This window comes from Onychostoma macrolepis, chromosome 16 (assembly GCF_012432095.1).
Source record: "Onychostoma macrolepis isolate SWU-2019 chromosome 16, ASM1243209v1, whole genome shotgun sequence".
Classification (NCBI taxonomy): Eukaryota; Metazoa; Chordata; class Actinopteri; order Cypriniformes; family Cyprinidae; genus Onychostoma; species Onychostoma macrolepis.
The window spans coordinates 16,799,024-16,810,543 of record NC_081170.1 but is presented as its reverse complement, the minus strand read 5'-3'; the positions used below and the strand labels follow the sequence as shown (position 1 = coordinate 16,810,543).

At 34.6% G+C, this 11,520-nt stretch overlaps 2 protein-coding genes across 3 annotated transcripts; both read right to left on the bottom strand.

Annotated features, from left to right (window-relative positions):
• Positions 1-56: 56 nt before the first annotated feature.
• fam8a1b (family with sequence similarity 8 member A1b) lies at positions 57-3,280 on the bottom strand. The gene is made up of 5 exons (XM_058747928.1): positions 2,763-3,280; positions 1,760-1,880; positions 1,544-1,667; positions 1,329-1,468; positions 57-1,230 (listed from the first exon to the last, which is right to left on the bottom strand). The coding sequence occupies exons 1-5, from the start codon at positions 3,220-3,222 to the stop codon at positions 1,086-1,088; spliced, it is 990 nt and encodes a 329-aa protein (XP_058603911.1). The 5' UTR covers positions 3,223-3,280; the 3' UTR covers positions 57-1,085.
• Positions 3,281-4,345: 1,065 nt separating this feature from the next.
• Positions 4,346-11,460, bottom strand: zgc:110410 (uncharacterized protein LOC553618 homolog). Of its 2 annotated transcripts, none has more exons than XM_058747929.1 (10): positions 10,149-11,460; positions 9,577-9,872; positions 9,236-9,314; positions 8,353-8,406; positions 8,168-8,258; positions 8,038-8,075; positions 7,832-7,919; positions 7,660-7,749; positions 7,531-7,578; positions 4,346-4,858 (listed from the first exon to the last, which is right to left on the bottom strand). In XM_058747929.1, the coding sequence occupies exons 2-10, from the start codon at positions 9,851-9,853 to the stop codon at positions 4,709-4,711; spliced, it is 915 nt and encodes a 304-aa protein (XP_058603912.1). In that variant the 5' UTR covers positions 9,854-9,872; positions 10,149-11,460; the 3' UTR covers positions 4,346-4,708. The 2 variants fall into 2 exon arrangements, with proteins under 2 accessions (XP_058603912.1, XP_058603914.1); XM_058747931.1 differs by having other exon boundaries at positions 9,577-9,784.
• Between the last annotated feature and the right edge of the window lie 60 nt (positions 11,461-11,520).

Here is an 11,520-nt window from a genome sequence, read left to right as displayed (position 1 = left end):
ATATTGCTTAAGTTTCATAAGTATTTATTTTAAAATATTTAGTAGAATATCATATTTTTAATTAATGTATTTTTCTTACATGAATCAGCATCATTCAGAAGTTTATTACTGTCCAGTCCTATATTTAAAGTGTTTTAAGTGACTTATTTTAAGTGAAATATTTGCTGACAGACTTACAGCTATTTGGAAATGAACCTAATGCAAACTACTTTTCATCTGCATATGTAAACACAATTTTAAAAAAATGAATCCCTTTTTCATGTGCTGTAAATCCCTGTTTAAACATGTCTATTCAAAGGATTGTTATTGGTATAAATAGTCAATCTATAAACAGAGACAACACAGAAGGCTTTCTCTGGGACATAATTGAATTATTTATGATTGGCCATATCTAAACAATCCAAAAAGAAAAACAAACTGAAAAAGAATGAGGCAAATTAAAGTTGAACTGTTCAACTCAGCAGCTTAGAATAGTGCAGAACACAGAGCTGAAAAAGGCATGCAGTGAAAATACAGTATGCAAAACGGCTAAAAAAAGTTTTTAAAGTTTTTAAAGGCCATAAAATGGGACGAATAATTAGGTACAAAACATTCATCTGAAATACAAATCCAGTCAGTAGATTAGGATATATAACCAAACTATTGCATTTGGAGAAATAAAAATTCCTGCTCAAATTTCATTAGTTAAAGAATATTCTTAGTAAATATTCAGATCAATAATCCACATACATTAACAAACAGAGAGAAAGAGATGAAATTCATGTACCAGAGGAAGTTCAAGTATCGTGAGAAAGCTCATTTATAAATTATCTTATTTTTGGCACAAGAAAAATATTCAAAGATGTCACCACAGATGATTAAAAAATACTTCTGAGAAAGCAGTTCATGCTTATAAGTCTAGGTGTCCAAAGAAGATGGGTGAGAAATACTGGAAATACCATGTTCAGCTCTTAAAGTGACAGTTCTTCGAGAGGCCAATAGCATTAGTTCAGTTCAGCATGTGTCACTGCAGCTGGTTCGCTCTCATTTGTCTATGAGCTTGTTTTTGCATTACAATTTCGGGTTGGTATCAACTTCAGTGACAGTCATCTAAGCCTGTTTCTCTTGACCACAATGGTGCCGGCCACAATGTCATACACAGTCCTGTTGTGCTGAAAGAAAAGCAACGTGATGAACGCCGGAAAGAAGAAAGCGATGGAGAAGTTCTTGTTTAACGCTCTCACTGTCGACCTACAAGAAAATCATAAAATAAGAAGTTTCAAAATTCAATTTTGGAAAAAAGATCACATTTTTAATAAATAAGACAAAGAGTTAACAGCAACACTGACGCAGAAAGCGTGACGTTAGTCGCGGGAACCACAAGAACGCGGTTTGGCTGAACCAGGACGGAGCTGTCACATGTGACCACTCGCAAGCCAAGGAGGAACTTCCCTGGTGTCGCCCCACCAGCTCCCCAAATACATATGATCTGAAATCAATCAAAAACAGTTATACAGGTCTTCATGAATTATTTCAGCAGATTAAATCAATTGTTTGAACTTACCTCATAAAAGCAAACTAATATCCTGTACACTAGAGCCACAAGCATCATCTTCTGCAGTTCCTCCATTGACGTGTCCTCATCAATTTCCTCTACAATAAAGTGCATGGCAAACTTTGAGATGTCCCTAAAATTGACAAAGAGATGAATGAATGACTTTAATGAAATACAGCATGAGCAATATGTTAGGAAATATAAACAATTACATTTCAGACTTACTTCATTCCACTCAAGTGGACAATACTGAGGATAATTGTAGCCTTAATGAAAAAAAGAATAAAGAAATCCACCATTTCTGCCAAGAATCGTTGGAGAGGAGAGGGAATAGAATATTCCCTACCTAGACGAAACACATTATAGACATGAACTGTTTTCGTAAAATGGATCATTCTTGTGATGAATTATGTGTCATATGTGTTAATATATAGGATAAAATAATCTCAAATTTTTCAAAGATGGGAATAATATTCATTTCACAATCAAGTGATCATTCTACAATAAAATTGGCAATTATAAGGAATGGTGTTTCTTCATCTCCCCTTTCCCATATTACAAAGTCTCAAACATGTTTTTAAGTGAATGTTGTAATTGGTAATCATTTCATGTTTTCCTGTTTATTTCACTTTCACTTTCTATCTGGTTCGTCTTTTATAATAAACCTTTAACTAACAAAAATTGCAGGGTTATTTGGTGGTATTGGTTTATAGCACTATAAAATAGAAATGAGAATGAGAAAGATCCTGGTATTAACATGATGCAGATCATACGAGTATAACGAAATTATATTACACTAATTGTTATGCCAACTAAACACAAAGTCGAAGAAACCTGGCTCACGCAATCATCTCCCTGCTGAAAAAAACAATAGAACCCTGCCCAAAACACAATAGAAAATGTAATGGGTTTAATGGTTATAATGGCAATTGTATTGGTTTTAATTGGAAACTACAATGGTGTCTACTGGTATGTGATGGATTCTATTGGTGGGATGTTAAATCCTATTGGAAAAATGCCCAAAACACACTACAAAAAGGAATTTTGTAATGGTTTTACTGGAAAAAGCCTGGTTCATAATGGTATTTTAATGGAAACCACTGGAATTTCTGTGATGGTTTCTATTGGGTTTCTATTGTTGTTTTTCTTAGCAGGGCTGTCATTTGAGCTGTCACACTGACCGCTAGTAATGCTCAATACAATACAGTTATTTATTGTATATTATTACCTAGCTGTTGAGCGTTTCCATTAGGCTGCTGCTGTTGTTGTTGTTGCTGTGGCAGCTGCGCAGCTGCTGAGGCTGGAGCTCGAGGATTTGCTTCAGCAGCCGCAGCAGGAAAAACAAACGGGCTGCTAAACCAGTTGCGAAGGTCTCCATTAGACATATCTGCACCCCATGTCGTCGCCCCGGGCGTTTCATTTGTTCCTTGTGTTGGGAAACACGGTGGGAAGGAAAACGCAGACATGGCTATCCAGCTCTGCCAGTTCATATAGCTGTAGTAGTACTGCCACATCCACTCCTGTAATTTTTCGCAGTACTCCGTGGTGGTAACAGCGGTGGATGTGCCTTGCTTGCCCTGGGAACAGGGCTTGTGAATCTGTTTTTTCATATTTTCACCGTCCTCAGTTTTACTGTTTTTTGCCAACGATTTTTCCTTATCACGAGCGTTTTCGTCTAATTCCGCCATGACACTTTCGTTTTGTGATGACGAAGTCGGTGTCGATTTAACCAACTTCCGGCAACATAGTATACTGCAAAATAAAAGTAATAGAAGATATTAGCATAACAAAAGCTTAACTCTTCAGCTGCCCAGAGGTGTTTCTCTGTAGTTAAATTTGAAATAGTTGGGGTTCAAGAAAGATCCATCCATGTTTTATTTCTCATCCTTTTACACACCATAATGGAGAGCTGGATAAGATGTGTCACCCCCTTAGCATACGGTGCTTTATTATTTATCATTTGACCATATATTTTGAATGGTCTCCTAATATACATCATATAAAAATAGGACGTTTTGTATGCTAATATGATGTTACTGGACCACTTTTATATTTCATAGATATTTTTTTCTTAAGTTGATATCAGACTGAAATATAATAGGCCTACTATGTATAATAGATTATAAGAAATATTATTTTCTTTATTTAAGTAAGAGTGGCACAACTTAACCCACTCTTACCTACTGAAAACTGGCACTGTTAGGTAAAATTGTAAATTGTCTTTACAATACAGTGACACTAATATGCATTAATATTCATGCTCAACAAATGCACAGATAATCATGAGTTAATGTATAACTCATGAAGAACTAAACCATTTATTAACAATTACTGCATCAGCAACAAATGAACATTCTATATGATTCATAGATTAAATAATCAATAAATTGTTATTAGTTAAATGTGTCAAAGTATTAATTCCCTAATGACATATTATATTAACTAGTGTCAATTCATATGTTAATTACCACAATGGGTTCAAGCATGCATTTCAACTTCCAGTTGTGGAAGTTGAATTTACTTCATTAGTTAATAAAATAAGTTATTAGGTAATTAATACATTATGACACATTTAACTGATAACAATTTATTGCTTACTTGATCTTTGAATAATATAGAATGTTCATAGTTGCTGATGCAGTAATCATTAATAAATGGTTTAGTTCATGTATAACTCATGATTATCTGTGCATTAGTTAAGCATTATTTAATGCATATTTGTGCACCTGTATTGTAAAGTGTTAACCATTGTTGTTTTTAGTGGTTGTTCTCAAATTATTCAAAATCATAGCAAATGGATGACAGTAGATACTTTATTAAATTTCACTTAAAGTACAGTGACATGACAGCGAACATGTATTACAACATCTTACAGACACAATGGAGTTATGTTTTAAATTAAGTAATGGTGGTAAAAATGTGTCTCAAAACCCAGAGTTTATTCATATCCCATATATATATGACATTTTCCTTTATTTACTTATCTATGTATCTATATAATAGCAATTTTACTTAATGTAATAGCTATTTTACTATTAAACAAAAAACAAATTGAGTATGTTTTACAAATATGGAGTATTTGTAAAAAATGGAGTAAAAATGTGTCTCAAATCCTAATAGTCTACATGAGACAGGTGTTGAGTGGGGCAGCAATCATGATGTTCATAAACCACATCAACGACAAAATCCAATTGATTGAAGCAATAATAAGAAAATTGTGATAATATCAAGGTACAAGTTCAGAGCAGCAAAGATGTACTCTTCTGGATTGATACTGTATTTGTGCTTCCCACCCAGTATGAGCTGCGTGTCCATAACCAGGTACTAAGAATGGAAAAAGAAATGAGAGACAGTAAGATAAGAACAGTAAATGGGTACTATATCCAGTGGTGGAGGTAACTACTCACGTTACTGTAATTGAGTAGTTTTCTCGGGTACTTGTACTTTGTACTTGTACTTTGAGTATAGGCTTTTTTAAAGCTGTACTTTTACTTGACCTTAAGTACAAATTAAGCAAAATAACCTACTTCATTACTTTTAAATCATAGTTCAATCTGAATTGATATTCAAACCTTTCATGAAAGTTCAGTAGCCAATAAAGATATCCCAGTGTAAACGGACCAATAAAAGCCCTGATATCTGAACCGGAAAAGCCGCCGCTGCAGCAGCAGGGTTGATGAGCTGATCGGACAGTGAGGGAGCTCAGCGTAAGTTATGGACTCAAAGTTTGGAGAAACAAACTACATGATAGTGTTATCATAAATTTCTATATTTTGATAGCGATGCTGAAATATCTGATACGGTTCCATTACTCATTCTCCACAGTATCTCCCATATAGCCTACACCGATACAAGCTGCGTCTCGCTCTCTCCTCTCAGACAGCGAGTTTGACACGCATCGGCCTCCTAACGATTACAGAGGTATTCTGCATAATTTGAATCATTCCCGTACAAATGTGGCGAGCGCTTTATTGTAACGTGAGAACACAGTCATGTAATCACAGAAAACTGGATGTGAGCTTTCAAAAAGGCTAGGTCTAATTTATACAAATGAACGGCTTGTCCTCTCACTCCGATATTGCTTGTGCATACTCAGACTGTGTGCAATCGCGATCTCTCCGTGCTTTTAAAGTAGAAATTATTTCTCTTTGCTCCTGGATTAAACTTTGTCGAAAGTTATCAACCATTCAGAATAGATCCACGCCTGACCGATGGAAATGCTACTGGAAATTTTATTGGCTGTAAGTGAAATGCACCAGAAAGTCTTTCAGCAATCAAAGATGGAACTTTAATTTCTTTACAATGTAAGTTTATGCTAGAAATGATTTGGAATGGGATATTTGTCTGATTTGTCTTGTACATATAAATATCCTAGTCTACCTAACTGCATCACTACATTGTACAGACATTACAGGTCAAAACCATCTGATGTTCCATTTCTCTAAATAAATAGGCCTAGAATATATGGCTCTTAAATCACTGCTTATAAAAAATTATAAGTGTACAGTGTTGTCATGTTTCGAATACCTCAACTGAATTGAGGTCATTTGTTTTATGTCTTTTTTTTTTCTTTCTTTTTTTTTGTAAAGTCAGTTCAGTTTGAAATCAAGCTTCCTTGTGTTGTAAGCTTTTGTAACAAAGTTACCCTATTTTAAAGACACAAATACACAGAATGAGCAAATGTTTAAGATTGAGATTTTTGTAATGGTAATTGATCAATATTTATATGTATGTACATAAAGGCCTATATTAAAATCTGTTCATCATATAAAGCGAATGTGCCTTCTTAGAAGACTTGGATTAAACCAGTTTCAAAGCTTGAAATAATGATTGCCTTGAAAAAATGGATGAAAAAAAAAAAAAAAAATTAAAATATCTATATGGCAGTATACAATATGTGGTAGTTTTGCCAATGGTATTGAAAATGATTAGTCGTCATGAAATCAAAATGACCCTACTTAATTTTTTAGTGCACATTTACTTTTTTGGTGAACAATTAAACCGTGCTAGTCAATAAAAAAAAAAAATTGTCTGCCATCATAATCTTAAATCAAAAACTGAACATTTTGCTTCCACTCTGGAATGGTGTCTCACTCTGATGACGTCAGTTTGAAGGCTTGGGGAGAATTCTCTTGTTAACTATGACGCAAGGATTGCTGTTTCCGGGTCCATGCCTCTACTAATTTCACTTGAGAATGCTATCTCAACAGCCATTTATGAGCACTATTTAATTAATATTACATATTTAAGCTAAGCATTTAAAAATTTGTCAGTCTCTGTGCTCACAGTGTCTTAGACACTAATATTTTAGCTGAATCACTGTCTGGCCATCTGGGATTTCAATTCTGAGTTAGATATAAACGGAGGTCGGAGCCAGCTCCAAATGGGTGGGATTTGTTAATATCGTCTACACCAAACCCAACCCTAAACCTATCCTCTCCCAACCTACTTGCGGCGTAAGTCCCTCCCACTTGGAGGTCTCTGGGCTGCAGTGATACATACTTGGATATTCTTAACCACTCCTATCCAACCGTGAATCTGCTATGAGCAAGAGGTGGAGTATTCAATATCCAATATTCCATTTCAGTCAATAAGATAAAAGCGGGTTTTGTTCAAAGTAGCTATTATCCACATAGATCTTTGATATGAATTAATATTTTTTTTCATTAAATATCACCGGCTAAAAAGTAGTACTAGTAACTAGTACTCTGAGTAGTTTTTGAGAGGAGTACTTTGTACTTTTACTTAAGTACTGTTTTGGCACCAGTACTTTTACTTGTAATTGAGTATTATTTCAGCAATGTAACAAATTTCCAGTACTCTTTCCACCACTGACTATATCACACAATAAAAGATTGTTGGCAGACCATATTAATACTGCGCCAACCTAATCAGTAATACAGTATAATAGGAAGCCCTCATAGATAAGGATTATGCATATACATTTCGACAAAGCTACACTGGATAACACATGACTAAGAAAGATGTGTTCTTACCACAGAGAAGATCAAAGTTCCCAGTGATGCGTAAAGGATGTACAAATACTTTGAAACATAAAAATCAGCATGAATTAATATGAACAAGTTAACATCTTTGATAAGAGGATAACAAATTAGTTGATTTACCTGTGATCTCAGAATTGCACAGAGTAATGCAAATGTAAACAGCGTCCAGCATAATACCCATATGCTCCCTGACAGAGCTGTGAAGTCCCACTAAAAACAAGCATAGGTATTTTTTTACTTTATAACTAACCTTTTGGTTAATACAGTACATACAGCCAACTTTATAACTTACTTTTGACTGCAGTGAAAACAAACTCATTGCAAGAGACACCAGAGCAGTTGCACCCACTGCCCAGAGCACTGCCTCTGCTGAATAGTACCTGAATAGTAATAACAATTCCTTACTATAACACATGGCTGTGAAACTAAAGTTTTTGAATAATTGAAGTGCAGGTTTTTGAGTAACTGAAATGCATTTAAATGATGCTGTTTACTTACACTACCACTGATCCAAGGAGAAAGCCTTCTGTGATTGTCTGTGTGGGAAAACAGCACTTAGCATTTACAAAATTATCACATTTAATGTTAACCGCAATTAAATACTACAGTGGCTCTGTGTTTTACTTACAAATAGTGCTAGGAAGATGAAGTTTAAGGGAACTTTGCGACGTATGTCACCACAACAGATGAGCACAATGATTAGAACAAACGTTGCACACCTTGTGAATTTTGAACAAACACATGAAGTCAGTGTAACATATGGACGCAATAAATGCATACTTAAGACATGCAGAACAAAGAAGAAATGCTCACATCATAGTGTAGGTAAACCAGTATGTGTCTCTGACCCATTCCTTGAGTGTCTCCCTATAGGAAAAGGGCTTATATGTCAACATTAATATGCTATACACATTACTGTTTAAAAGTTTGAGGTTGTAATATTTTTTTATGTTTTCGAAAGAAGGCTCTTATGCTTAAGGATGCTTTTATTTATCTTTTGTGACATTATAAATGTCTTTACTGTCACTTTTGATCAGTTTAATTTATCCATGCTGAATAGAAATATTAATTTCTTAATCTTACCCCAAATGGCAGTACAGCTTGTAGTATAGCATATATATATATATATATATATATATATATATATATATATATATATGTGACCCTGGACCACAAAACCAGTCTTAAGTCGCTGGGGTATATTTGTAGCAATTGCCAAAAATACATTGTATGGGTCAAAATTATAAATTTTTCTTTTATGCCAAAAATCATTAGGATATTAAGTAAACTTAATTTTTGATTAGTAATATGCATGGCTAAGAACTTCATTTGGACAACTTTAAAGGTGATTTTCTCAATATTTTGATTTTATGCACCCTCAGATTCCAGATTTTCAAATAGTTGTATCTCGGCCAAATTTTGTCCGATCCTAACAAACCATACATCAATGGAAAGCTTATTTATTCATGATGCATAAATCTCAATTTTTACTGGTTTTGTGGTCCAGGGTCACATATATATGTGAGTGTGTGTGTGTGTGTGTGTGTGTGTGTGTGTGTTTATATATTAACTGACATAAAGACAAGTCTAAGTTACTTAAGCCTATTAAGTAGCACTTAAGTACACTTCATTATCTGTGATTTGTGTTTCGAAATGATTTGAAATAGGTGTGGCACATAAACACCAGTCAACTCACCAGTAAAGAAAAGCACAGATGATTCCAACAGTTATTAAAAGTTGAACCATAAGTGTCAGATACACTTTTCTTATGAAACCTACATGAAGCACATTTGAACACAAGAAACAAGTTCTTAGCATTGACCATTCCCATGTGCATGATATTGCTGATAGCTGATAGCTATTTAAAAGTAGGCTACATAGGCTCTTATTATTAAAATATTATTACTAAAATTTGATTGTACACCTAATATATACACATAAAAATAGGTTATACATAAATTTCTTTTGTGAAAATGTTTAAGTGATATTTCTGTAATAGCAAAACCAAATGATTAAATTCAAGAGAGCACAGCTGACCTCTTCTTATGGTAGCATCTGAAAAGCAGTTCTCGTCTTCAAATCCCAGAGAGTATTCTGGCGGAGCGCTGTCTGGAATCCCCATATTGACATGTTCAACAACAGGGGGCATCATGCCAGCGGTGGGCTGCTCAGCGGGGGGCATCATGCCAGCGGTGGGCTGCTCAGCAGGGGGCATCATGCCAGCGGTGGGCTGCCCAATGTTATCCTGTGTTGCATTAGGATAATGCAGAGGGTAATATGGATTATACGGAGGGGGAGACTGCTCTCTGTTCATATTGTATCTCTCAACAAACCTAGATAAAAGTATAGACACAATTTAGAAAATCGAGAGTAAATACAAACTCTTAAATTGTTTTACAATATAATCCACAAAGACAAATACTACTAGCATGATAGCATATTTATCTTGAGTAGCCAAGTAATGACATATGATTAAGATGTAAAATTAATATATATGTAAGATGTAAAATTAATTAATGTCAATTATGTTAAATTGTTGTAATTTTCATCTAATACACTAATGTTTCATAATATTGTAACATTTTGCTCACATTAAAACCGCCACTTACCTTTCAGCCTGGTACCCCTCTGCTTCCTGTTATGGGTTGTGTAGGGCAAAGTCTGTTCTCGATGAGTTTGTCTCCAGAGAGACAGGACTTTGCATAGTTTATCAAATCAATACACATTCATTAGAACCAAGTTCATGTGTAGGATTTTTTTTTTTTTTTTTTACATTTCACAATGAAATTAACACTGACATAATATAAGTAGCCTACCTCTACTGAGTGCTTTTTGTTTCTATCATTTAGACTATATGAAAATAAAAAGTCAATGCTTTATTTAATTAGAGGATAACCTCTTTGTGGTGTGATTAATTAGAGAGTTAATGAAATTTCTCTCATTTTTTGCCAATTTATTAAAGTGAGGAAGCTCCTAAAATGACAAAATACATCATAAAAGCATAATAAAAGTTGTTTTAAATCTGGGCCTATTCCTCACACAAAGCTGTTGCATGGATTCAGATGATTTGGAATATAGTGCATAGTAAGTGCTTTTTGTCTTTTTTTTTTTTGAGCTGGACAGCTCCTGCTCATCTTTCACCTTTCACTAAACTCTACCTTTACTTTTCCATAAGAAAGAAACAACAGGACGGTGAGAAAATCATTTTCTTTTTTTAAATCATTTGGGGGAATCAAGTAGGCTACTTTTAAAAAAAGAAAACAAATTTTTAAAACATGAACTGATTTAATTAATTTTCATATTTTATTGCATGTATTTATTTCTAAGGGAAATTTGCCTAACTACTTGAATTTGCATTCTGTCAGCAAGAACTACCGACAAATAATCCATCAAACATTACATTGCATGTCCTGTAGATGGCGTTATATATTGACAACTAAATGTGCAGGTGTGCTACCTTATTAGTCATGAATAAAACATGTTCCCATAAGTTAAAATCAACGACAAAAAACAAAGAAAAGTAAATGACCATTAATAATTCATTAGCTGCTTATTTGTATGTAAATATATCCGAACACTGGCGGATCGGTCCTGATTAATGAATAATTCATAAGCTTCTGCAGCAGCAGCGTTCATGCGTCAAGCGTCTTAAAATTTTCCAAAGAAATAACTGTGTCATATGTTACTCTATTCCTGGCTTTTGAGTATATTTTAATCTTTACAGTTTTAATCTTTTCAGCATTTGGCGGGGTGCCACAAACTTAGATAACAAAACGTCCGCGAGATAGGTTTCCATAGCGACATCTGTATTCCCGCACGAGTTTCTTCGAGTTGTAATGCGTCTCGATTTAAAAGTCGACCTGGTTGTTTTGATGCACAACCGTAGCAAGGCTACGGGCAAAACGTGGGAGGGGGTGAGGGGAGGGAGAGAGAGGGAGAGAGAGAGAGAGAGAGAGAGGGGGGACAGAGGCGAGGATGGGA

What these genes read in the sequence shown, in the direction of transcription:
- fam8a1b (XM_058747928.1), bottom strand. Translation starts at nt 3,222, where the DNA reads ATGGCGGAATTAGACGAAAACGCTCGTGATAAGGAAAAATCGTTGGCA. An exon ending in GTCCACTTGAGTGGAATGAA is followed by an intron (nt 1,668 to 1,759) that starts GTAAGTCTGAAA and finishes TGTCAATTTTAG; the next exon opens with GGACATCTCAAAGTTTGCCA. An exon ending in ACTAACGTCACGCTTTCTGC is followed by an intron (nt 1,231 to 1,328) that starts GTCAGTGTTGCT and finishes ATTTTCTTGTAG; the next exon opens with GTCGACAGTGAGAGCGTTAA.
- zgc:110410 (XM_058747929.1), bottom strand. Translation starts at nt 9,853, where the DNA reads ATGAACAGAGAGCAGTCTCCCCCTCCGTATAATCCATATTACCCTCTG. An exon ending in AGATGCTACCATAAGAAGAG is followed by an intron (nt 9,315 to 9,576) that starts GTCAGCTGTGCT and finishes TGCTTCATGTAG; the next exon opens with GTTTCATAAGAAAAGTGTAT. An exon ending in GTGCAATTCTGAGATCACAG is followed by an intron (nt 7,579 to 7,659) that starts GTAAATCAACTA and finishes TATGTTTCAAAG; the next exon opens with TATTTGTACATCCTTTACGC.